The sequence below is a fragment of the Heterocephalus glaber genome, unplaced genomic scaffold (assembly GCF_053883595.1).
Source record: "Heterocephalus glaber isolate CG9 unplaced genomic scaffold, H.glaber_assembly_v1.0 deba00001212, whole genome shotgun sequence".
Lineage (NCBI taxonomy): Eukaryota > Metazoa > Chordata > Mammalia > Rodentia > Bathyergidae > Heterocephalus > Heterocephalus glaber.
Window position 1 is genome coordinate 20061 of NW_028258215.1, and position 26611 is coordinate 46671.

At 37.4% G+C, this 26611-nt stretch overlaps 1 protein-coding gene and 1 long non-coding RNA gene across 7 annotated transcripts; one reads left to right on the forward strand and one right to left on the reverse strand.

The window, feature by feature from the left end:
- Positions 1 to 316: 316 nt before the first annotated feature.
- LOC147828222 (uncharacterized) lies at positions 317 to 19999 on the reverse strand. 2 transcript variants are annotated; one of them, XR_015451148.1, is made up of 2 exons: positions 19869 to 19999; positions 317 to 7641 (listed from the first exon to the last, which is right to left on the reverse strand). It is a non-coding gene; the product is annotated as an uncharacterized LOC147828222 (long non-coding RNA). The 2 variants fall into 2 exon arrangements; XR_015451149.1 differs by having other exon boundaries at positions 317 to 12012.
- On the forward strand, positions 1575 to 20015 carry LOC147828223 (adhesion G protein-coupled receptor V1-like). Of its 5 annotated transcripts, none has more exons than XM_087210802.1 (11): positions 1575 to 1753; positions 2758 to 3335; positions 4607 to 4816; positions 11627 to 11757; positions 12250 to 12349; positions 13020 to 13199; positions 13818 to 13981; positions 16795 to 16888; positions 18937 to 19015; positions 19117 to 19255; positions 19881 to 20015. In XM_087210802.1, exons 1-11 carry the CDS (start codon positions 1671 to 1673, stop codon positions 19920 to 19922), a joined length of 1800 nt encoding a protein of 599 aa, XP_087066928.1. In that variant the 5' UTR covers positions 1575 to 1670; the 3' UTR covers positions 19923 to 20015. The 5 variants fall into 5 exon arrangements, 2 of the variants coding, with proteins under 2 accessions (XP_087066928.1, XP_087066929.1); XM_087210803.1 differs by having other exon boundaries at positions 13938 to 13981; XR_015451145.1 differs by lacking the exons at positions 19117 to 19255; positions 19881 to 20015 and adding an exon at positions 15347 to 15678.
- Positions 20016 to 26611: the final 6596 nt, after the last annotated feature.

Below are 26611 nucleotides of genomic sequence, written 5' to 3' on the forward strand. Positions count from 1 at the left end.
TAGATTCACTGGTGAAGCAAAATAGCACCTACTTCTATAGACCACACTCTCCCTGTGTGCCCAGCTGCAGCCCTCAGGGGTTTTATTTCACACGTGTCTGGTGTTCTGTGAGCCCTGTGGACATCTGAGTTCATGATTTCTGCTTTTATCACAATGAAAACTAGTTTGGCAGAGCTGACCGAGTGTTATCTCAGCATGTTACTGAGATTCTGTGGGGTATAGTTACAAAGACTTAAGGGGAGAAAGGATCCACTATGTTAGTTTTATGTTGATTCCATTTTCCTTGTACTTGAAATCAACTTTTCTCTGTCCTTCAGGTTTTCAGATTAATAAACTTACTGTAGAGGAACCTGAGTTTAACTCAGTGAAGGTAAACCTGCCAATAATTCGAAATTCTGGGACACTCGGCAACGTTACTGTTCAGTGGGTAGCCACCATTAATGGACAGCTTGCTACTGGCGACCTGCGAGTTGTCTCAGGTAATGTGACCTTTGCCCCTGGGGAAACCATTCAAACCTTGTTGTTAGAGGTCCTGGCTGATGACGTTCCGGAGCTCGAAGAGGTGAGAGGCATCGCTAGTATAGAATGACACTGTAAATTATGCTTTGTATTGCAGTAACTAGAACAGGTGGCTGTTGCTGTGACATTTTAGGAAGAATGTTACATCAAATAAGATATATGTGTATCAAATAAGTTATACCTGCAAAAAAAATGTCCAAAATGTGGTAGTTTGAAAGTGATCTTTATCTATAACAAAAACAGGAATATTCTAGAAATAGATTATATATGCATGCCAATTTACCAGAACAAGAATTTTGTGTGTGTGCAGTTACATTTCATTTTTCAACATTTTGGTTACATGATTAAATGTATATATGTATCTGTAATAATTCTTGCTATATTTGCTTTGTATAAACTCTTAATTTGTGTCCATGTTCTCTTTTGGCTTGAGTGTGAGCCAGTCTTAATTATTTTCTTGATTTTCTACTAATTTATTCATCTCAACTATTATTGAGAATTTACTGAATGACAAATATACTAGATACATGTTCTCCTGATACATATTTTTCACGAAGATGAAGCAATATGATAAACTCTAAGTTTAGATGACATTAAAATATGGTGCTTTATCTTTTAAGCTTTGCTAGATAATTTCTACTTAAGGCCAGGTAGGAAATAAAGCACAGTGGATTAACTTTCCATCAAAATGTATATGCAGTGTTTACCTTAGATTTAAAAGGTATAGGATATAAAATTCATATTATTGAAATGATGAACATAAACAGGGATCTTAAAATTGATTTATATGATTATATAATTGGACATTAAGGAATTTAAACAGCCTGTATTTCTCATGCATAAGCCATGCTCTATTATGAAACGCTGATGGTGGATTATTCTGTTACATGCTGGGTTTGTAAATGTAATTGGGGGAGATTTTTGAGTCTATTTATATTTTGTTCCATTTTGTTCTTGTTCATGTATGGATATGTTTGATTAGTTTCCTGCATGATTCTTACTCTGATTTCAGAACTGGGATGCTGTTAAGGAAGTTTTCACTGTATTTTTAGGTTATTCAAGTGCAGCTAACTGATGCCTCAGGTGGAGGTACTGTTGGGTTAGATCGAGTGGCAAGTATTATTATCCCTGCCAATGACTAGCCTTACGGTATGGTAGCCTTTGTCCAGTCGGTTTATCGTGTCCAAGAGCCCTTGGAGAGAAGTTCCTGTGCTAACATAACTGTCAGGCGAAGGTACATGAGACAGCTGTGCGTACCTGTGGGAGTGGGGGGAATTGTGGGTGGTAGCAAGAATCCTTCTACTACTACATGATTTAGATTTGGTGGTTTTTCTATATCATAACTTATTTTGTGTGTTAGTACAGTGTATTGAGTTACATTTATTCATGGAAAAGCCAATCACGTGTGCCAGGCCCATTGCTACTGAAATGACTACCAGGTTACACATCATTAGGCTTCCTCACTCCAAAAGTTTACTGCTTCGATCTGCAGTCTGTTAGAATCTAAATACCTCTGGCATCTAAGTTAAGGAACACTCACTTGTCACATGACAAGGTTCATTTTCCAGGTTCGCTTTATCTTGTGAGCCACCATAGCACTCACTGAGCTCCTTCAGAAACAGAAAATACAGAGGTTGAGGGATCTTGTGGCAAGTAACTACGCTTCCTATAAATGTACTCATGATATGGTCAATACTGCTTTGTTTCCATGAAATTTAGCAATAAAATTATTTTTGAAATTCTGTTTGGAAGTTCTGGAATGGATGCCATTTACATACCTTGCAGGATGTTTTCTTAGCTTGATTAAAAATAAGCATTATTTGATTGAAAACTGACAAGATTCCTTTACATGAGAAAAAGATACAATGTTAAGAACCAGAGGTAATTAAGCAACATGGTTGTGGTTTACTAGTACTTCAACCGCAGTCAGCACTACTCTGCTCTGCACGCAATCCACGCATGGCTTTGAGTGCTTAACTGTGTTTTAATTCCCTCCACCTTTAGCGGAGGGCACTTTGGCCAGCTGCTGTTGCTCTACAGTACTTCTGACATTGACGCAGTGAGCCTCACAGTGGAGGAAGGTCAGGATGTACTGTCCTACTATGAGTTGCCAGTTCGAGGGCTTCCTGACCCACTTTGGAGGACTTGGGTGAACGTCTCGGCTGTCGGGGAGCCCCAGTATACCTGTGCCACTTTGTGCCTCTGACAGGAGGCCTGCTCGGCCTTTTCCTTTTTCAGCACTGCCGAGGGTCCACAGTGCTTTTGGATGACATCATGGATCAGCACAACTGTCAACAGTTCAGACTTCTGGACCTACAGGAAAAACATGACCGGGGTGATGTCTCTGTTTAGTGGTCAGGCTGTAGCCGGCAGCGACTATGAGCCCGTGACAAGACAGTGGGCCATGATGCTGGAAGGTGATGAGGTTGCAAATCTCACAGTTTCTGTTCTTCCTGATGATTTGCCAGAAATGGATGAGAGTTTCCTCATTTCTCTCCTCGAAGTTCACCTCATGAACATCACTGCCAGTTTTAAAAATCAGCCAACCATAGGCCAGCCAAACACTTCTACAGTTGTCATAGCACTCAATGGCGATGCCTTTGGTGTGTTTGTGATCTACAGCATTGGCCGCAACACCTCAGAAGACGGCTCATTCGTGGAAGTTCAGGAACAGCCACAAACCCTGGTGGAGCTGATGATCCACAGGACAGGAGGCAGCTTAGGTCAGGTGACTGTGGAATGGCGAGTTGCTGGTGGAACAGCCACTGAGGGTTTGCATTTTATAGGTGCTGGAGACATTCTGACTTTTGCTGAAGGTGAGCCTTGGTTCTAAGTGGATTTTAGTTTTCCCCAACAGTCATCATAGTCAATTTTTATGTTGGTGCTCATAAGAAGTCTTACTGACAGTGTATTTTTGCTTGTGTGTAGAGGTGTACCACAGCTTTAGAGAAAGTAGTAGTTGGCCTATTGATGACTAACATACATAGGCTCACGTGACTACATATGCATCTTTTTTGTTCATTAAAAAGAAAAGATTTTCAGGGAATATGTGAATTTTATTTTTTATTCATGTGAACAATGCCTTTAAGGAAACACAGAGGCAAATATAATTCAGGTTCTAATTTGTAAAGGCAGTTATGGGATTGAACAGTGCACCCACAATCAGCATGTGGGTGAGAATCGGTAGTATCTGTGAGTAACAAGGAGAGTATCACCTGGAGGCATTTTCCTAAGCCCTGGATATGTCAGGATAAATCTTCAGTGGAAATGATTTATAAGTAAAATACTATAAACTTTGGTGATTGTATTCATAGAAAGTTTATCTTAGTGCCTAACTGATAATACAGTAGTCTTCTTGGACTTCTTTTGAAGACAGTAGTCTTCTTGTGTAGGCTCATAATTATATTGTCTATGAAAATGTTCATAGACAATATAATTGTGTATTATATGGCCTATAAACTAGAATTAGGGTCAGATTCACTGATTGTTTTTCAGGACTAGTTGAATCATGTGATATATGGAGAAAGTTTAAATTTTTAAAATAGCTCAACTGTATGTGGGAAAGTTATCTTCACTGAAATCATTGTTTAAATCCTGATTTAGGCAATAATAAATTCTGATTAACATGATGTTTTTCTGACTGGAAAGTAGTGCATACTTAAAAGAACACCAGAATATACAGTAAAATGGAGGAAATAGACATTATTCACAATTCCATATCATAGAGCTATCTATTGTATCTGTTCTTTAACTTTTTATTTTATTTTGGTACTGGGAATCGAACTCAGGACCTTGTGCTTGCCAAGTTCTTTCACTTTTTAATGCACATATTTTTTAAGGAAACTAATTCAGTATCATGGTATAGTTGGGGTTACTTTTGAAAATATTGAATATCCATGATGTTTTAGAATAAGTTTTAAAAATAGTAGAAAATATTTGTATAATAGTCATTTCCTAGTAAATGATTTTGGGGAAATACTGTATTTCTACTTACCTTTTTAAAATAGAAGTTATTTTGGGCTTTCTGAGTTCTGTATGTTGATGATTTTGTTTCTTTGACTTTTAATTTCATTAATGTCTTTTATAGGAGAAACCAAAAAGACAGCCATTGTAACCATTTTGGATGATGCCGAGCCAGAAGGTGATGAGAGCATCATGGTTAGTTTGGTGAACACCGAAGGTGGAAGTAGGATTTTGCCCAGCTCCGATACTGTTAGAGTGAACATTTTAGCCAGTGACAACATGGCAGGAATTGTTAACTTTCAGATGGCTTCCAGGTCTGTCATAGGTCATGAAGGTGGGTTCCTTTTCTTCTTGAGCACATGCATTCTCTTTTCTGTGGATGTTATTTTTTGTCTATTCTTTTAAAGCCTCTGCTTTCTTTTTCTTTCATTATTTTGTTGAGCTGTTTGCTTTCGTGTGTGTAGAATTACTTGGGAGTGAATGGCTTAACTAGATGAGGCAGGCTTGCAAAATGTCTGTGGTCTGACCTGCCACTCCCAGGGTGATTTTAAATCAAGGCCAGGAGAAGGCTCAGCTTTCTCATGTGTTAAGTGACAGAATATTACTCACTCTATAGGTTTCATTATGAGGATTAAGTGAGCCAATAAATGTAAAGTGCTAAGCGTATTTCTTGGCAGTAAAGTATGTCTTCATTGGTAGCTATTGTTATTCAACAGTGAAACGTTGGCTCCCTATTAACAATAAGTAATAGGGCAGGGGATTTAGCTCAGTGGTTCTGCTGCCTGCCTCACAAGCACAAGGTCCTGAGAGTTTGATCACCAGTACCAAAAAAAAAAATGAATAGATTTTATACATTTACAGGTTTAATACATTTTATATTGTATCTATATGTTTATGAACAGAGTGCCAAACTGGAAAACTATACAATGTCCATCTCTTTCTTAAAAAAATAATTTTCTTGAACTCTTATTTAATATTTTGTATCATGTATAGGCTAAGTTTTGTTTGTTTCAAACATTGTAATAGTGTTTTTTTGTTTTTGAATAAGCCTGTTTTATTAAAAATGTACTTACAGATTGCATTTCACCACATAGTTTGTATTTGGAATTTAAAAAGTAATTTTACCTTAAAGACTTAAGGAATGGGAAGAATATAGATTATGTATCTGGATCTCTAATGATGAGAAAACAAAACTGAGACAAAGACATTAGATGACTTGACAAAGCAAGCAGTCAGTGAGCGGCTGTGCTGGAAACTAAATGCATTTCAGTGGCACTGTTGGTCCTCTTGCTGTGTACTACCAATTTACAAGTTTCTGAATGTTCCTATGTAAATGTTTGAGCCATTTTCTGAAACTATACTTTTGTTAATGATTTAGAATTGCTGGTTGTCATCGCAATAATGAGTAAGAGTGACTAACAAATTCCCACAAATCCAGTCTAAAGACAAATCACTAAGTGTCAAAAATTATTTGTAACATAATACAAGTAAAAGTCACTGCAGGAGTAATTAACTTTAATAACAATGACAATAATGAGAACATTTGTGGAGCATTTTCTTTGTGCTAGTTACTGCGCAACCGTTATTTCATTAATTTCCGCAGCAGTCAATGAAGTGGGTATAATAGGATACACTAAGGCAACCGATTATGAAGCCAGCCGGTGCTAGAACTGAAATCAAGCTATGTTGGAATCAAAGCTTATTCTGCAGGGCACCTTGTGAAGAGAATCTTTGTTTCATTTGAACAACAAACAAAGGTTCTATATCTGCTACAGAACCTGAAAATGCAGGAAGTTTTGGCAGATATTTGAAGTGATGTGAATTGAAAGACTAATGAATTTGAGTAGTAACGTCTATGTGAGAGAAGCAAATAGGTGAGAGATCCTAAGCATCTCCGGTTAGAAATGCAAGTTGGATTTTCAGAGACAGTGGTTAAAATCAGGAAATACCATCTTTGTGGACAGAGGAAAAAAGCAAGTTACTAATTACAGAACCGCATGGAACATGAACCTAAGATGTAGGGGAAGGAAGAAGACCCTAGAGGAGAAAGAGGTGTCAGAAAAGACCAAGGAGAAAGTGTCTTTTTATCAGTTACCAGAAGAAGAAAGTTATCTGTGGGTTTCATGCTAAGATGGCCAACAAGTCCGAAGAGATTTCCAAGTGAACTAGTGAAAACAGCTTCTGGAGAGGGACTTTGAGGGATCTGGGGATGGTGAGCAAACATCTGAGAAAGACTAAAGGCCTCAGTAGCCTGTGGGGTGTGATGTTCAAGTGTGGTCCTCAGATCAGTTCCTGTCCAGTAAGTGTTTGCTGTTGGTATATGGTGGGATAAGATTAGAAACATTTGGAACAATTTGTCTTTGCCGTGATAGCCAAAGGTGTTATCTGTGGACTTGTATTCTCTGTGTGTGTTCTTTTTCTATTTCTTAGTCATCCAATTTATTGTATTTGATGAAAGTGTCACTCTGTACTGGATTAAGGCAAACAAAACAAACAAGCCCTTATCCTTCACGGCGTAAAGTTTTGAGAAGCAGTGTTCCTCGGCCATGAGAGCAAGGAAAGGAGAAACATTGGAGAAAATAGATTGAAGAGGAGTATTTTGGATTTGTTTTTGTTTTGTTGAAAAAAAATACAATGAAGAAAAATAAGGTATAAGAAGGAAATCTATCAAAATGCTGATGATGTGGAAGGTATAAATAAGGTCAGGGACCAGGAAGGATAAATGAGGTTTAAGAAAGGACTTAGAGGGCTGGGGATTTAGCTCAGTGGTTCCGCTGCCTGCCTCACAAGTGCAAGGTCCCAAGTTTGATCCCTGGTACCAAAAAAAAAAAAAAAAGAAAGGACTTAGTGCTAGGCATACGTTTTTCAGCATTGTGATGAAATTTTCTTCTTAAAGAATTCAAAACAATATGGATGTCTACCACCAATTTAAAGATATTTTAACTATAAGGCCACTGGCGTCATGAAAGTGCATCCTTGAGTCTACTGGGTGGTGATGGTAGTGATGGATTGAAGGCCTCTGAAGAAACCAAGCCCTGCGGCCGGGTACCAGAGCGTCTTGGAGAAGCGGCAGACAGTGGCACCTGTGTTCTTTGTAAACTGCATCAATTTCATCAGAAAGCTATACTGTGTGCTCTTCAGGTTCCAGCAGCTAAATATCTGCAGGATTCAAAGAGAAAAAAGTATTTAGAATTAAAATAAGTGGTCTAAATGTGTTGTTTGTTTTTGTGAGTTTGGTACAGGAAAGCAAACACGGACTGGCTTTTATTGTTTGCGTCATGCTCCCTACATGTTTTACATTTTCCCAAGAAAAGTAAAGGGTAATTTCTATCTTTGAATTTCTTTTCATTTATTTCTAAACCTTTTCCTGGAGTGTAAATTAATTGTATATATTGAACCTCAAGAATTTAGTACTTTACATAGGTATTTTTTTATATTGCCCTGAAAATTGCCTAGAGAAATCTGTATCGAGAGGAGTTTACAAGGTGTTTAATGTAAACTAAAGAAAATTTGATTATTCTTCAACGATAACTGCTAACCAAATGGGGTAAAAAAAAAATTGCTGTTGGCCTAGTGTTGGAAATTCATGTATGGGATTAGATTTGAAATGTGGATTTTGCTCAACTTCGGGCACAAGAATCCATTTCTGATTCAAGGAGAGAAATTGCCTTAGTGTTTAACAATGTATTGAATTCTGTAAAATCCTGTGTTTATAGTTTTCCTAAAGCCCTTGGGGAGGTGCCAAGTGGTAAATATTACCTTTTATCAAATATAATGAACAGAATTTAGAACTGTGGGGCAGTGGATTTGACTGCAGTTGCAAACTGTGTATAAACGTGTTCTTTATAAATTTGTGTTGGCTATTTCACTCAGTCACACTGTTCCACAGCATCACGATCATCATGTCTTGTTCAATGGATTTAAATTTTTTTTCTTTTCTTAGGGACAGCATGAATCTTTTTAACCCAAAGATTTGAATAAGAAATGTAATTTGAAAACCTAGGTATATAGGACTGCTCTCTTAGAAAGTCAGTTTTGGCCGGGGATTTAGCTCAGTGGTTCCGGTGCCTGCCTCGCAAGCACAAGGACCCGAGTTCGATCCCCTGTACCAAAATCATAATAATAATAATAATCATAAAATAAAGTCGGTTTTTTCTTTCTCACTTTGACAGTCTGTGCTTGAAATTATTCATATTCCTGTACACTTTAGATGCATTTTCTTTTTCTTGTAGAAGCACTTAATTTGGATGACACTAGTACTGTATACCATGAATACATTTATTGATTAAAATGTTTTGTGTATTTGGGGTTTCTATTATTTTTATATAATTGTAGTTGAGATTTATTTTATAAAAAGTTCTGGTTTGGGGAAAAATCGATGAAATAGTGTTACTGAAGTGCATTTTTTGTTCGTATTGTTTATTGGCATGGGACTTGGTCTGGACAGTATTTGATGGATTTTCCGCCTTAGGTTTAAAATGCGTCACCCACTTTAGGTGGGCCGAGTTGACTTCATGTGCAAATGATTTCCCATAGTGTGGTAATGTGTCAAACTCTGGTAGCTGAGCGTGCTCCTCAGGCTTTCATCCTTGGCAAAAAGACAAGAAAGCCATTTGGTGCCTGGTAAAATATTTATTTTTAGAGTGCATCCATGTTCCCTAGGACTTTCCTCCTGTCCTTTGGCTTAGATTTGGAAAACCAACCCCTTGTTTCTAAGTTTTTCTTTTTCCTATGCCTGTCACTTGACTCCTCTCCCTGGTTAAAGGTAGCTTTCTGGCATTTCCAGTTGTTTGTCCTGGAAAGAATTTTAAATGGATCTGGCATCTGGGAGCCTGCCTTACAGAGGAGAAATCAATTCTTCCCATTTGATGATTTCTTAGAGAAAATTCTCATGCTCTTCTTGTGGTTGGCATGATCAATTTGCAATAGGCCTGCAAGATTATGTGTCTTAAGAGAGTTGAATTAAGAAATACGTTTATGTATGTGTGTGTGTTGTGTGTATTTTATGCTTCAAATTGTGTTTCTTACAATATTTTCTTGGAAATTGTTTCTGTGATAACTTGTTAAATTTCCAGAAGTGATATTTACTAAGTAGTATAAAACTTTAAGGCTACTTGAACGTAGTAAATTGGTGGAAAGATTTTTTTCTCCCCTCAGCATTTCATTTTTATTTTCACCTCATAATGGTGCATTTATTTCTAAATATTTTGTACACCTTTACAACCACATTTTTAATCATTAGGATTCTAGGTTCTCCTTCAACATGGATCTTTAATGACCTTCATTTTGTTGTCTTGCCGCATGTGTTCTCTTTGTGCTTTTATTATGTGATCAAATATTGTAATCTTCATTTGAACTATTCTAAGGTTTTTGTGATTTTATTTTGTTTGTTTGTTTTGGTACCGGGGATCAAACTTGGGACCTTGCGCTTGCGAGGCAGGCGACAGAACCACAGAGCTAAATCCCCGGCCCATGTGATTTTAAAAAAATAGAAAACTCTGATGTTAGAAGCCTTTAGATTTGTGTCACCAGGCAACACTGTAGGTGAGACATTTTAGTAACTCCAAGGATCTGCCTGTGCTTTTCAGTAATAAGGACTTAGTTTTCGATACAAACTTGCTATATTTGAGTTCTAGATGTTGTAAAATAGAGAGAATCTAGAATTTAATAGTAGGGGCTGTATTTTATTTATATTAAACAAATATAAAAATGTAAATGGTCTACTGGCAATTATGGCTGTTTGTAGACTTTCTTCAGTTACACCTAAACAGTTGAAGAATTTGGTTCCTGTCGTACACACTTAAAATAATCCAAGACATAGTCTACTAGCACATGGGTACTAGGTATTTTTCATATTGAAACACTTAAAAATATATTAAAATATTTCTGATGCTTTCATTTTCTTGTGTATTCAGCATCCTTCCAAAACAATTCATTGTACTAGAGCTCTGTATTTAAACTTAGCATTAGAAATGGACTTTGTTTTTTAGTATGTAATATAAAGATAGTCTCTAATCCATGATATTTTTGTTTGATAAACTCATATTATGTGTCTAGGTTTATTATCTTCAGAAATAAAAAATTATAGTAGTTTCAAAAATTATTAGAAAAAAGATTTATATTTTGTTTTATCTCTATTCCCTTTGTTTAAAAAGTATTGAAAGATTTTCCTTATCTACACAAAGATTATTTTGTAACTACATAAAAATGACATTTTTAGTGAATATTCATGGATTTCAACTGTATGGCTATACTTACAATGAGAGTAAAGATGTGTTTCTACCAAAGTGTTTTAAACACTGTTCTATCTTTTCATAAGAATTTTAGTGAGACTGTTTGTTAATATAGCTTGTACTCCTCATCATATAAAACTAGTGAATGAGCATATTTTCAGCAAGCCACAAAGTCCATCATAACTCCTAGCCGCTTTCTTCTCATGGTTTGCAATTTGAAAGAAATAGCTCTCATGATTTGTTTAGTTTTCTAAAATATTACATGAGGATAAAAGCCAGGAATAGAAAATGCCTAAACTACTCAGTAATCTGAGAAGGGTAACTGTAACTTGGGTGAAGTTACAGATATTGATGTATAGATTTGACACCTTTCCTTTGGATTTCTTTTGATAAATCAAAACCATCGATGGTATATGTAAGTTACAATCTAAAGAAATGTGATTTTCAGGTATTTGCAAGCATTTTTATGCATGCATTGTGTAAAATCACATTGCATACCAGTGTAAGGAATTTGTTTCCTTTTGAGAAATGAAGGAATATTTACTTGTGCTCTTACTAGTTCTGACCAGGAGGACTTTATTGTTTTCTTTAACTTACAGAACATTCGTGTTCTGGTGCATGTTTTGGAGTGTATACAAGTTTGTGTTTTCCATTTTAGCATGTGCTTTTATAACTTTTATACCCTGAATTTCCAGAAGTTTTCCTAAATGGGGAAGTACTTAGAAATGAAATCCCTATGTTAATCAACAATAAGCATGTATAATGGTTCTAGAAAATTCAAGCCAGAATGGCCTAATACAGTAGTAATGCCATAATACAGTAGTTGCATGCTTGGGATTTGAGTTTTGTTGAGCTCAAATGTTTAGTTCATTTTCTATAAGCATTTATCCATTTATCCATTTTGATTTTAGGAGGAATTTTGCAGTTCCATGTGATAAGAACATCTCCTGGTCGAGGAAATGTTACTGTTGACTGGAACATTATTGGGCAAAATTGTGAACTCAATTTTTCTAACCTTACTGGACAACTCTTCTTTCATGAGGTAATACCACAAAGAAAAGCTTCATGACAAATTTCCAGAAAAGAAACCATTGTATTTTCAGGAAAAGGGAATAGAAAATCAACACCACTTGTAGTTATCATCATTCTCTCTTCTTCATACCTACTTGGTAGTAATTTGGATAAGATTTTCATTGATTAGCTAGCTCAGCATTCAAAATCTTTACAATTAGGGCCGGGGATTTAGCTCAGTGGTTCCGCCACCTGCCTCACAAGTGCAAGGTCCGGAGTTTGATTCCTGGTACCAAAAAAAAAAAAAAAATTGGGTAACAAAATCTTCACAATTAGTTCCTCTCTACTTGCTTTAAATCTGGCTTCTCATGAGCCGGTGGTTCTTATTTAATTAATTTTTTAAGCCACAGAATTCTTGTTTAAATGAAAACATGTTTGGATGCAGTTTATAAGGGCGATAAAAGCAGTAGGTAATTTATGTTCAGTAGCAACACAGGTATGGATTTCCTTCTGTTTGACACAGGGAACAGTGAACACAACGATACTTGTACATCTATTGGATGACAACGTTCCGGAAGAGAAAGAAGTATACCAAGTCATTCTGTATGACGTCAGGACACAAGGTAGTTCAGAATTCAAGTTTGAGTTGTCTTTGTTATTGTCTTTTTAGAAAAAACAAAGAAGAAATAGTTGCTATCTCTGTATTTACCAATTGATACATACCAACTTAAAAATACAACTTTAAATATTGTCTGTCCCATAGAAATATTAGATCAAATTTTAGTATATGTGCTGCCAAAGAGAGCACAGGTCCAAAAAGCACTAGCAAAATATGGGAATGCTTATCTTTATGGACTAAGAGAAAAGTGCTAAAAATTTTCCTAGTTATTTATGGAATTAAAATATACTTTCGAAGGTAGAAATTTCTGAAAATAATTTTATGCTAACAAATCAGTTTGGATTCTGGACAATTATAATACAGTATATGGACAATTCAAAATTTAACTATTTTCAGAAAATTATCTGGATACTCTCTTCAGTTTCTATTCAGTTTCTAGAATTCTGATAAGCCATGTAGCTAATAAGGGCAATAATCTATCAAGTGAAAGAAATCATGACTTTTAAAAATGCAATATAGATTGTCAGCCTGAAGATTTCTGTTAGGGATGTGAACAAAGTAAACCCTTTTTGGTTCCTTTAATATGCTTTGGAGACCAGGGTTCTATTTTAAGTATGTAGAACTTAGTGCCAAATCACAGTTAGATTTCCTAATGGAGTCCCTGCTATTTCTAGGGGTTCCACCAGCAGGAATTGCTCTGCTGGACACTCAAGGATATGCCGCTGTCCTGACGGTTGAAGCCAGTGGTGAACCGCATGGAGTTTTAAATTTTGCTCTTTCATCAAGATTTGTTTTACTACAGGAGGCTAATGTGACAATTCAGCTTTTCATCAACCGAGAATTTGGATCTCTAGGTTTGTGTTATGCTAGAATAAATTGGGTTTCTGGGCAAAGGGATTTTGACTATCCTACTTGTATGGGTGAAAGCCATTATGAAAATAAGCAAAGAAAGGAAAAATTAATATTTATTAATTCAGAGCAGTACTTTATAATAGCTTCACTTCTGAAAAATTTGAAGGAGTTATTTATTTTCACAGAAATGCTGTGTAATGGACAATCATGAATTATCCGTACCATATGGTAGCGGACCGGCTGTGGATCCATTATGAGGCTGGCCTTGTATAGTTTTCTCTGTATATTTTTAATTTTCTCTGAAGTAGAGGCCGGAGAAGGAAATGAAAACATGCAAGCCCTAGGAAGTCTAGGCTTAGAAGTAGTACATCCTCACTTTTACTTTGTACTATTGGCCAAAGCAAACCACAGGGCCACCCACACTCAAAGTCCAGGCAGGGAAGCAGGCCTCACCCCCTTTGGGGTGTCACTGAGCCATGACATGGGCACAGGAGAAGGGATGAATTTGGGGCAATAATGAAAGGTACTGGAGGTGTTACAAGAAAGGCAGGGTTCACAGTGAAACATAATTTTCAAAATTTAAATAATTCCAAAATCTTTTTTGCATCCAATTCAGTTAGGGACTATCAATGTCACATACACCACGGTGCCTGGAATATTGAGTCTGAAGAATCAAATGGAAGGACACCTAGCTGAGCCAGAAGTTGATTTCATCCCTGTTGTTGGCTTTCTGATTCTAGAAGAAGGACAAACGGCAGCAGCCATCAACATTACTATACTTGAGGTAAAGCTCTGATGATGATTTTCTGTGTTAAACCTGAAGTCACCGCATGGGAAGTAGGAATCGATGGAATGTTCTGACATCAGCAGTCACATTTAGTAAGAGGCTTCCCATTTCAAGGTATAAAATTTCACGTGAGGCAAGATTGTATAACTTTCAGTTTTCTCTGTATTAAAAAAATGTTGCTCTGTTCTGTGGATATGGCTCAGCAGTTGAGCACTTGCCTCGCATTTGTGAAACCCTGGGTTTGATCCATCCCCAGCGCATGTACATGTATATGTGTGTATATGTATGTATGTAATTTTTCCTTTAATATAAACTTTGTATATTTTATAACCATAATCTCTAGAAATTTAGTGAATTCAGTTCCGATAGGGTTCTTTAAGTCTGATTGGTTCCACTCTGCTGGTGCCTTTAAATCAGCTGATTTCTTTTCGTGACTTTTTTTTCAAACCACACAGGAGTTCCTATTCTTGATTAGATAGGCTGGCCTGGTGTTATATATTTGATTACAGAAACATCTCGTGATAAACAGAATTTCCTTAGTGCAGTTCCCTCTACAATGGCACTGGCCTGAGAGGTTCCAGAGGAGCCCTTTGATTCCTCCAAAAGACTCACTGGACCAGCAGATCTGGGGCAGTCGGAATCTTTGTGTGGAAGACCCGCTAAAACAGAGATAGCAGGAAACTCATTAGAGGCTGAGGGCAAAGAACATGATTACAGTCAAGCCTAAGGAAATCACAGGGGACTGAAATTGCATTTTAAATGATTTCTCATGTGAAATTTCGTGCTGTTTTTGGACTTAGTGTTTCAACTTCTTAAATACATTTAAATACATTCTTAAATACATTACTGTTTCAGCTTCTTAAATACATTTATAGGAGGTTTAGAAATATAGTACTATGGAAGGGGTAAGGGATGGATGTGAAGGGAAAGAGAAAATGAATATTACATTTGAAAAAAATGTTAGTTACTACAGTATGTATTTGGAGGGGTTTCATTTTTAAAGGGTTTTACTCTCTCAAAGTCTTTTACTTTTACTTAATTATAAATAGCATAAACCATGCACCATCTAAAGTCAGTCACTCTTATTTTGTTGATTACCCTGGCATTGTAACCTAATGTAACATCATGAAAACTCTAAATCCACAAAATAAAAGATAATGTCAGTAGGTAGCCGGTAACACAGGATTTGAAAAAAATTGTAGGGCAGTCATCTTTCAAATGTCTCGTGTATGTTACCGAATACAATTATATGGATTATTCCTTAGTTACATTCATTTTTAACCAGAAAATATTAGCACTTTCTTTTACCTAGAGTTTACCTTTTTGAACCTAGGATTTCAGTTCCACTTTTCTTTCTCCTAGCTCTCTGCAACTTTTCTGCTCCCTGAGTAGCACTAGATTAAAACACCGTAGCCCTGACATAAAAGTAAGCCGTGTCTTAGTCACTTTCCTTGTCTCCGGGACATGATCTCTGACACCTACAACTGAAAGAAGTTTATTTTGCTCGATGGCTACAGGCCCTGGCTGGCTGGCTCCAGGGCAGGATAGCAGGGCAGAGGGGCATGGCAGAGGAAAGTTGCTCGCATCATGGCAGCCAGGAACTGTTGCTCGAAGGGAGGAGACAGGGAGGGGATGTGCTCTTCCAGATCGTGACTCAGTGGCACAGCTCTCTTGACTGGACCCCCTTCCTAACAGTAAGTCAGCCCTGTCACCCCCATAGTTCAGTCATCTTCCAAAAGCCCCTTGGGGGCCATTCTCCATCTCAGGCATAGCAGATGGCAAGCAGGGAGCTGTGGCATGGGCTGGGGCAATGGGAGTAGGTGGAAGACAGTCCTTTGATATCACTGATTCTCTAACTTATGTTTTTCCATATATTACAGGAGATAATCTAAAGACTAATTTTTCACTTTTTATGTTTTCACTTGAAATAAATCTTTATTAAAATGCAAAGCATATATTGGTGTGTGTGTGTGCTGATCTTTTATGTACACACATGCATGCACACGCACACACACACACACACACACGAGTTTTTACTGCTCCATTTCTGCATTTTTTGTGTGTGTGTTGGGGGTCGAACTCGGATCCTTGTGCTTGTGCAGCAGGCGGCAAAACCACTGAGCTAAATCCTCAGCCCTACTTTGAGTTTTTGTATCACTCCTGACATGGATTGTGCTAATGCTTATGTTCTAGGCATCTGCCTGATTTCATTACTATTATGTGGATTAGTGATTAATAATGATAGCTGTAGTTCTAAAGGCCAGTCACTGTACATACATTATTTTTCTTTATTATTACAACCCTACGCCAAAGTAGCCATTCTTTCCCCTAATAAAAAGATGAAAGAATTTAGGCCCTAAAATGTGAGTAAATTTGGTACTAAAATTACAGAATTTGGTACTAGATCTCCTTGATTGCAAAGCCTATATATTTTTTTTGTGGTACAATGGTATTCTTCATTTTAAATATTGGCTATTATAGACAGTTAAAATATTTTATTGTTATATTTAAAATAATTATGTTTGTATATTTGCATAATTGGTTTACCTATTATATGGATCTAGGTTAAAACTATTAAATTTAAATAGTTTCATATTATTCAATCTAACAACTTCCTATAACCAAGTATAAGTTTAATGCTTTTATGTTTGTTTTTCTAATTTAAATAATTTCTTCTATTTGCTTACAATTTAATATTTTCTGTATACTGTTTATGCAAATGTATATGTAAGAAAAAAATTTAAAACAGCTCACGGAGTTAATTCCTTTTGAGAACATCCTTAAAGCATGTAATGGGGTTAATTTTTCAGGATGACATACCAGAGCTGAAAGAGTACTTCCTGGTGAATCTAACTTCTGTCGAACTCATCATGGCTCCTGTAACTTCACTTCCTCCCAGACTAGGTAGGATGGACCTTTTGTTTGTTTCTTTTATTCACTTCAAATGACATAACTTCATTTTGTGTGTGTGTGTGTGTGTGTGTGTGTGTGTGTGTGTGCTGGGGATCAAACTCAGGTCCTTCCACTTTGGAGGCAGGCAGCAGAACCACTGAGCTAAATCCCTGGCCCATAACTTCATTTTTCAATCAGAAGTGACTCTTGTGATGTTTGTTAATTTCAGCTCTGTGTGAAGAGATGATGGGTTTTTATATTTATTTTAATAGAACATATTATTACAGTTCTGTACATTCAACACTACAAAGATATTAAATATTATTATGTCATACTCTTTACATTTTCCAACTATTTTATAACAATTCATTTAATCCTCAAAATAGTATTAGTGGTTTGGAAGGACTTTTCCTTTCATTTTATTTTAAAATTTAATTACCTATTTTATTAAATCTCCAAACTCTGAGGTGTTATTTTCTTTTAAGTTAAGCAGATCTTTTATTTGTTGTGTTTCCTGGTCCTTTTTTGACCTTTGATCTTTTCCTTTTCATGCTTTTAGAAAAGACTGAGTTAATTCATTCCAGACTGAAAGGTGAAACTTGGACCTTGTTACAAATTTACGTAAATTTCTTTAAAAGTAATGTATTCTTCGGACACAAACTCCTATTTGCAGTTTGGATTGTCTGTAGGTGCGATTGCCCAGTAGGGGGCGATAGTGAGCAGCACTGAGGGTCGCCGGTAGAAGGTGGGCTGGACATGGGGAAGATCAACATGGGTTAGAAGAGAAGCTGGACAAATGCAGTGACCTGAGGAACAGCATTCCTCATTCCCTTCCATCTCTCAGAGTGACAACTTTGCAAACGTTGAAATAATCGTTTTCCTAGATAGTAGTATTTGGCTGGTTTTGGTTCTTTTGTAAAAGAAACTAGAAAGCTCCAAGGACTAGATGGTTTGCATCAAGGATTATTGCAAGATGATTATTGTTCACACTAAGAAACTAATGACAGCCTTCCTAATTCCCATGCTCACACTGAGTGTAGCTGGAGTTGCTGACTTCTGCCGAGCTCCTGTTGGTTTGCATCTTCTTCCCATTTTATAGATATGGGAGCAGAGGCTGAGAGAATCGGAGCAATATGCTCCAAATCATGCCACTAGGAAGTGGTAGAGCGATGCTCTTAACAGCGTGGTCTGGTTTTAGAATCTCTGTTTTTTAGCCTCTTGTTCGATGGGCGCAGGTCCCGATTTTCTGTTCTCTCCAGACACTTGCGGCTCGTGTTATCACTGAAAGGTCTGAAAGGTTTGCCAGCACTGGTCTAGAGAAAATTACACTCTCCCTCCTTCTTCCCCACGGTGGCAGAGTGGGGAGTACCCTGAACTAAGATAAAGGACAAAAAGTTTTTTGAAAAAATTAACATGCACCAGCAACAAGATGAGTTACTATTTCAAGATTGAGTAATAGGTACTGTATGAATAACATACTACACTTAATTCACAGAATACAGGATAAAAAGGTTCAGAGAAGTTTGTGTCATTTGTCCCTTTTTACTCTCCCTTTCCCTTCTTTCCTCCTGTCTAGTTTGTATTCCTGTCCCTCTTGGTTCTGTCTCACACCTGTTCTTTCTGCATCACCCCCCACCTTCCTTTTCCCATTTCTCTTTCCTCTTTTCTTGCCCTTCTCCTTCCAACGGTGCCCATTTTCCCTCCCTCCCAAAGTGGTGATATTATAAAGGTGTCAATTTTTTAAAAAATTAAAATAATAGAAATAAAGCCATGTGCTCCACTGCTTATTATTTCTTGCTGTTTTTAGTTGGTTGAATTTTTATATCTCAGTGGCTCTTACAAGCAAGAGTGTCCTTTTATGGACACTATAAGCGTTTGTGCCTTTGCTTTCTAGAAACATCTTCTGAGTCACATCAACAATAGCTGTATATTAGGAATTATATAATCTCAAAGAGACTGTCTAAATTCTGTATCAAACCGTGCTTTTAAAGGGAATTTTAAGTAAGATTGATATTAATAAATTTATATTCATTTTAAAGTATGTGTCTGTGTTTTTTCAGATGCAGAAGGCTTGACTGCACAAATTATTATTGATGCCAATGATGGTGCCCAAGGTGTAATCGAGTGGCAGCGTAGCAGGTAAGCACCAGGCTGTGTGAAGGGCATTTCCTGGGCTTACTATCTCCCATGGAGAAGTTTGTAGGAGAAACAGGATGCGCATTCTCTTTGTTCTTTGATAGATATGAAGTAAGCGAATCGCATGGAAGTGTGACCTTGGCTGCCGAGAGGAGAAGAGAGGCTCTGGGCCAGGTGTCCTTGTTCATGTACGCCCAGAATTTGGAAGCCCAGCTGGGGCTGGATTACATCTTCTCCCCAGTGGTAGGTGCCAGTGGTGATCGGGGGTGACTTTTATGAATTACTTTATCATTGTTCTTTCTTCTGAATTATCATGACTTAGGTCTTGCATAAATAAATTAACCTTAATGAGCTGTTATATAAACTGTTCCACAGTAAGTCGGGAAAAAATATTTCCATAGGGTAGATTCACTTATTGCACTATTTTAGCAAATAATGTAATTTGAATTTTTAGTACTATTCGAAAGATTCATGAACTATTTTATCACAGTATTTGATACTGGAGGACACAGTATTTTGTATTAAAGAATTTATATCATAAAATGACCTCACAGTTTTTCTTATGCTTCTTGAACATTTTAACTTGTTTTTCTTTGAACTTACGAAACACCCTTAGTAGTTTTCAGTAGGTTTTACTTTGTCTCTTCCTCCATAATCTTTTTTCTTTTCCTCTCTAATCTTTGATTTTTAAAATAAAATATTGTCCATTTAAATTAAAAAGGTATCATGCAAAAACTTTTAAAAAGGATTTCATGTAAAGTAGCTTATTCTTTACATTTACAACTATATTGTATTTCTTTTCAAACATTTTATAAAGCCTCAGGGTATATTTAAATATAAAACTGTTTCCTTTTACCTTTTTGGCCAGATTCTTCATTTTGCTGATGAAGAAAGGTATAAGACATTGTGATTCTGGACGATGATGTTCCAGAAGGAGATGAAAACTTTCAGCTCATATTAACAAATCCTTCTCCTGGAGTGGAGCTGGGGAAAAATACAATAGGTAATCAATGGTCTCTTTATCTGTAACCCTCTCCATCATGCTGGCTTCCCCAGTACGGGGACAAGAGATTTCTGTACTCAAAATAGAAGATGTTTTAATAAGCATTTCAGAATGTGTGTGTGGCAGTGAAATGGTGCTTTATCCTGTGTGTGTTTATGCTAATAAACAAAAGTAGGTTGATACTAAAGGTAATATTAAAGTATTTCCTCAAATATCACAGTTGTATTTAATTTGCAGGCATCTCCCCTTCAGAATACAGTTCTGCTCTCGTTTCCTCCTTAGCTGCAGGAGTGACAAAGGTGTTTCTCTCAGTCTCCCCTGACACCACAGTATTCTGCGTAGAGCGGTGGGTGGGATATTGATCTCTGGGACCACTGCAGCCCTAATTCTTCATTTGGAATGGGGTGACATTGTTACTAAAACCTACCCTATCCTATTTCACTGCTTATTAGGTGCTACTTAGAGAAGGTAAAGGAAGAATAAAGGAGGAACCCGTGTGAACATACAGAACATCGGGTTAGAAGGGCTCTTAAAAACTCGCTTCTTGGGGATTTTAAGTTAATTAACCTTTGAATTCCTAGCATTAATGCCCTTTCTGTGGAAAGAAGTTTGATTTTTATATTTGAAAAATATGAAAGAATTTTGAGTAACCAAAGATTGATCTTTACCTTTTTTACTGTATTCTATTTATTGGTGTGTTGATAAAATAAATTGATTATTTCTAACTGCAGAAACCTGTTTTCAAGGGTGTGGCTGTTGTTTCATGTTCAGAGAGCATATGTTTGAGATGAAATGATTTTCTTGTAGAACATAGAGAGTTACAGGTACAGGATTTTGGGAAGGGACACCATGTGCTGGTTAAGAATTGTCTATGTGTGAGCAATTCAAAATTCAATTCAAATGGATTTAATCAGCGTTCAGAGATATATGGCCTTAGATGAGGTAGGACCAGGACTTAATCCTTCCAGACTCCGAGGTCTTCTCTCATCTCCTGGCCCTTTTGGAAATAGCTTCATCCCAAAGCCAAGATTACTCACTGTTACAAGACAGATGGTGTTCAGCATCTTTTTTCTGTGTTCCACATAACAGGAAAGAGAGGACACTTAAATTCAAGTATTCCTAAAGAAGTCTAGGGATAATTCTGATTGGGATTATATAGGTTACTGCCCACCACAGTGAGGGAGGTCATTGCACTCTGTTGAGCTTACATTAGGCTTGTAATTTTCTATTTTTAAAACTTTTATGGAAACAATAATTGCTTTGTGTGGTGTTTTGGTTTTTTTTTTTGTACCAGGGATCAAACTCGGGACCTTGCGCTTGCGAGGCAGGCACCGGAACCACTGAGCTAAATCCCCGGCCCTGCTTTGAAAGTAGATATGTCTTAAACCATGCCTGATTAATGGACGTTTTGGTCATTTCCAAAAGCTTTACTAAATGCGCCTGTGCCTGCGTCTTTGTAAGCGGGGACAGTCAGGACTCCGGGTCAAGTGCAGTGGGTGCTGAGTGAGGGAAAGGGTCACCGCCTCTGTCGTGTCCGTGGCCCTGGGCACTGGGGCTATTGCCCCATGTCCTCACTAGCAACTGCTTTTGTCTTAAAATATTTATACTGATTCCAACAAATGAAAGATACGTGGTCATATTGTACATTTTTATGCATTTTTCTTCATTTTCCTTTCATTAGTGGGTTTGGCTCTGTTCTTTTTCCTTTGTGTGACCCTGGTTTTTAGGATCTTTGGGGACTTTCCCATGGCTTGTGTTTGTATTGGTTTATAGGAAAATTCTTAGTATCTAAATTCAGTCTTTCACTGCATACATATATCACAGATATTTCTCCTGCACTGTCATACGTCTTTTAAGTTTATTATGAAGCCTTTTATTAAAAGGGTTTTTTTAAAACGTAAAGAATCAAATATTTTCTAATAATTTGTTAAATGCTACTTATTTCTTTCCATCCACTCTAAAATATTTTACATTATAATATTAGAAAATACAATAGTTATGAAAAATATACTTTATCGTAGTTTTTCTTTACATTTACTATTTAACATGGAACGAATTTATTCATTAGTAGCGTGTGAGACAAGGATACAACCTTATTTTTGTCCTAAATGGTATAAAGCAGTGCCCTGCCATCATGGAGAGAATGAAACACCATTAGGCATTGGGTTTCAGTGTGAAGTTCTTTTGCATCGATCCAAAGCTGATGAATGATGAGGTATAGCCCGGCAGCTCTCGGTCCTGCCAATGTCCTGTGACACAGCTGGACAAAGCTCGGGCATCCCCTTACCAAGGAGGAGGCCGCTGCCTCCTGCCCCTCGGAGTCTGAGGGCCACTCTTGGGAGTTCGGGGCCCAGCATCTGCAGCAGGGCTGGCCTCACTCTCACAGGTCAGAGTTGTCCTCGGGTGCAGAGAGTGAGCACTGGGCAGGTAGGGACTGCTGCGTGTGCCCGAGAAGGGGTCGGGACAGGGACATTGGAGTGTGCACCAGCATCCGCCACAACTGCACATTGCAGTGCTGGGGTTTTCTCCTGTGGCTCTTAGCGTTTTCGTGATGCCATCCGGGTGTGTTCCTGCACGAACGAGGCCCCTTCTCTTCCTGTTTAGACCCTCATAGCCAGTGTGCAGATATGTAGTGAGTCTGTACCTGTGTTTTCCTCTACGTGTGCAATCCTGGCCTTGCACACTGGCTCTGCCGCTTCCTAGCTTTTGAACCTCAGACAGCTTTAGCTATAGGTTCTGTGAGATGGGAATAATCATACAATCTACCTTGTAGAGTTACTGTGAAAATTAAATATATGGATGAGAAAGTTAGTAAGTTGTTGATAGTATTGGTTGTTGCAGTTACTAATATTTTTATTAATGATTGTAAAAATAGAAAGCTCTTGATATTTGGGGATTTCTAAGCCTCTGTTTTTGACTCATAATAATTTTTTTCTTGTACATTTTCTTAGTAGACAAACATTTCATTTAGAAAATAGTGACAGTTTGGCCCTTCCTTTCCGTTCTTTGTGCCAGTTTCCTGGGCGATAGCCCTAGGACTCTGCTGCCTGAGCAGGGAGGAGAGATGCCGCTGCGTGTGTTGTTTCTGTTTCTAACGGCAATGGTTTTGCTCTTTGAGCATTAAATGGGGTATTGCTAGTGACTCCTGGGAGATGCCATTCCACTAGCTTGACAAACATGCCTTCTCTTCCAAGATTACAGACTGTTTTTATATCACGAGGGAATATGGAATTTTATTAAATGCTTTAGACAATTTTGCTCTTTTGTTTTGTTTTGTTTTGTTTTGTTTTTTTGGCACCGGGGATCCAACTCGGGTCCTTGCGCCTGTGAGGCAGGCAGCAGAACCACTGAGCCCTCAATTTTCCTCTTTTTTAAGAGAAAAACTTACGTAAAATAATGGCTTTAGGTAACGAATAGGCCTCATTTCCAATGACACAACCATGCTCCTCTGGCATTCAGAGCTCGCTGTTTCCGCTCACCTCCGCTCCTCGCCCTCGCAGACCTGGTCACTGTACTCGCTAACGATGATGTCCCTGGAGTCCTGTCCTTCAACAACAGCGAGCGCCTCTTCCTGAGAGAACCAGTGGCCGCCTCGGTCTCCCTCTCCACGCAGCAGAGCGAGGCAGTGCTGTCCGTGGTCTGGGAGCCCGCGCAGGGGCTGTTCGGGACCGTGACTGTGAAGTTCCCAGTGACCGAGGCCAACTCCTCTGCGGAGTCCCAGGACCTGACCCCTTCCCGAGGCTACATTGTTTTAGAGGAAGGAGTTCGATTCAAGGTACGGTGTGGCTCTTTTATCTTTAATGTTGCAGAGGGCTTCTCTAAAGGTGCACCCTACCTATCCTCAAAGGGAAAGGAAGCATTCCCAACTGAGGATTTCCTACAGACCCGGAGAGGAGTGTGTGGTCCCAATGAGGTGCAGCTGGAGAAGTCGCTCTTCATGGAGCAAGGGAGGGAGAAATAATAAAACGACATAGAGCTAGTTTGAATTTCAAGCCCATGTCAATGGCAAAATTCTCTTTATATTGTGTATTAAGCATAAACTAAAAACAAAAAAATCCCAGCCTCAGACACTTCTTTTTGCCACAGTTTAAATGTAACTGCTTATCTTAGATTGCTTGTTTGGGCGTAGGAATAGTATATTAGAGGAAAAATGCTGAGTTTGAGTTGAATTATGACTGTGATCTCATGGAAGTTTACCCTCTAAATTTTTTTATATTTTTTATTTTCTATACTTGTTACTAAACTTTATTTTTAAAAACAGTTTAATTTTAAGATAGTTATACTACCTTTAGACATTTTTCTCTAGCTGGCTATATAAAATATAACTCCAAACTAATATACATAATTCTTTCATCTAAAATAGTTCATCCCGTTAAATAATTTTCCTCATGATAATTTTGTGTAAACTTCAGCATACTTTTATGCTGGGCTGTTGTTATGTTCTTGGAAATGTAAACCTTTAATTGTTCAGAGACACTTAAATCCTGAAATGATATAAAAATTCAGATTTGAAGTTTATTATGATTTTGCCCTTCTTTTGCTGTGTTCACATTTTTTCATTTTTAAATTTTAAATTATTTGTATTGTTTTTTTCCTGTTACTTTTTCATAGGGTGAAGAAAAGCCCTTTCTGTTCATTAGGCAAATTAAATGTTAGGGCAAATTGGAATAAATTTTAATGCACATAACTGCTTTTTTCCCCACATTTTTAATCATGAAATATAATATACAACTCTTAAATGTGTGCATGAATGACTTAAAAGACATATGCACACGTGTAACCACTCAGATTAAGATACTTAACAAGTCTCTCACCCAGAAGCGTTCCCTTTGCCCTTTCCCTCTTCCAGAAGAAATTGCTTTCTAATGTTTATAATTACAGACTCATTTTGCTGGTTCTTGGGCTGTGTCAATCGACTCATGGGGTATCTACTCTTTTGTGTTTGACTCCTTTCACTCAACATAATTGTTGAAATCTGCATGATTGCACAAAGCAGTAATTTCTTCCTCTTGTGTTACGGAGTAGTGTTCCAGTAAAGAGATCCCACTTTGTTGATCCAGTCTCCTGCTGGTAGAGATTCAGATTGTTTCTGATTGGTGCCTGATCCCTCACTACACTTGAGCAGTGACTCCTAGTTTAGAATGGGATCAATAAAGGTATAAAGTCAGGGCAGCATAAGAAGTTAGCAAAAATGAAGATGTGAATTTAATCTTTTAATGAGTGTTATTTTAAAATGCTTAAAATATTTATGTTTTAGATACTTTCTTTCAATATATGCCTGTTTTGAAAATCCACATACTAGTACCTTGAAACAGTTCTAGCTATCACATTACGGGGATCATTATTATAAAGAAAAAAGGTGGTATTTCTCAAAACATATTATTTTCTTGTCAGAATGTGTAATAAAGTTCTGTGTGTGTGTGTGTGTGTGTGTTGCAAACTGTATTCTAGTAACTGTATCTTTTGATTTTGTTTTCAGGCCCTACACATATCTGCCATATTAGACACGGAACCAGAAATGGCTGAGCATTTTGTTTGCACCTTGTTTAACCCAACTGGAGGTGCCAGACTGGGGTCACGCGTTGAAACCTTGATAACGGTTTTGCAAAACCAGGCCCCTCTGGGGCTATTCAGTATCTCTGCCGTTGACAATAGGTATAATTTATAAGGAGATTATCACTTCAAAAACTAAGTAGGGAATGTTTTTTGACATAAAAAATGTTTGATTATTTGGGAAAGGGCCCTTTAGAATGACCTCTGGAAGATAGATTCCGAGAGGTTGTGCATTCTCTCCCGTAATAGGGAACATCCAAAGGCTAAACGTGTCTGATGTGGTGATGTTATTAGAATTTTTCTGTTCTCAGGTTTTCAAGTAAAGGCCTGCATTACTGTGTGTGTGTGTGTGTGTGTGTGTGTGTGTTTTGTTTTCTTTTGTTTTTTGTACCAGGGATCAAACTCGGGATCAAATCCCCGGCCTAGGCCAGGGATTTAGTTCAGTGGTTTTGCTGCCTGCTGCGCAAGAACAAGGACCTGAGTTCGATCCCAGGTACCAATAAATAAATAAATAAATAAATAAATAAATCCCCGGCCTATTTTGTGTTTTGAAAAATAATAAAATCAATATATATGGCATGTACTTAATTGCTCAGACCAAATGAATGACTCTTCAAACATATTAACATGGCTGTAGTTCTAAAATTTACTCTGGGAGCTACAAATGTTTATATTTTATGTCTTAAAAATACTTTAAGTGATAAATGTTTATTGAAATACAAATAATTTCCTGACTCAGGCCTGGGAATTTAGCTTAGTGGTTCTGGCGCCTGCCTTGCAAATGCAAGGACCCGAGTTCGATCCCTGGTACCAAAAAGAAAAAGAAAAAGAAAAAGAATTTCCTGACTCATTTTCCCCTAGTTAGAAGTTTTTGATTTACATGTGAAGAAATTTAGAAATAGGGTTTTTTTTTTAGAATGTATAATGTGAAGTTACTGATTCTTAATATTTTCTTAGGATTATAGTATAAGGGTACTGCATTGGGCTTTTTGGAAAAACTCCATAATTGAATGATTTTTTTAGTTCTAGAATCTAGTCTTCCT

Excerpts from the sequence above, each read along its gene's own strand:
- LOC147828223 (XM_087210802.1), top strand. The coding sequence starts at position 1,671 with ATGGTAGCCTTTGTCCAGTCGGTTTATCGTGTCCAAGAGCCCTTGGAG. Across the intron at positions 1,754-2,757 it reads AACATAACTGTCAGGCGAAG|CACTGCCGAGGGTCCACAGT; the intron begins GTACATGAGACA and ends TTCCTTTTTCAG. Across the intron at positions 13,200-13,817 it reads CCGAGAATTTGGATCTCTAG|GGACTATCAATGTCACATAC; the intron begins GTTTGTGTTATG and ends CAATTCAGTTAG.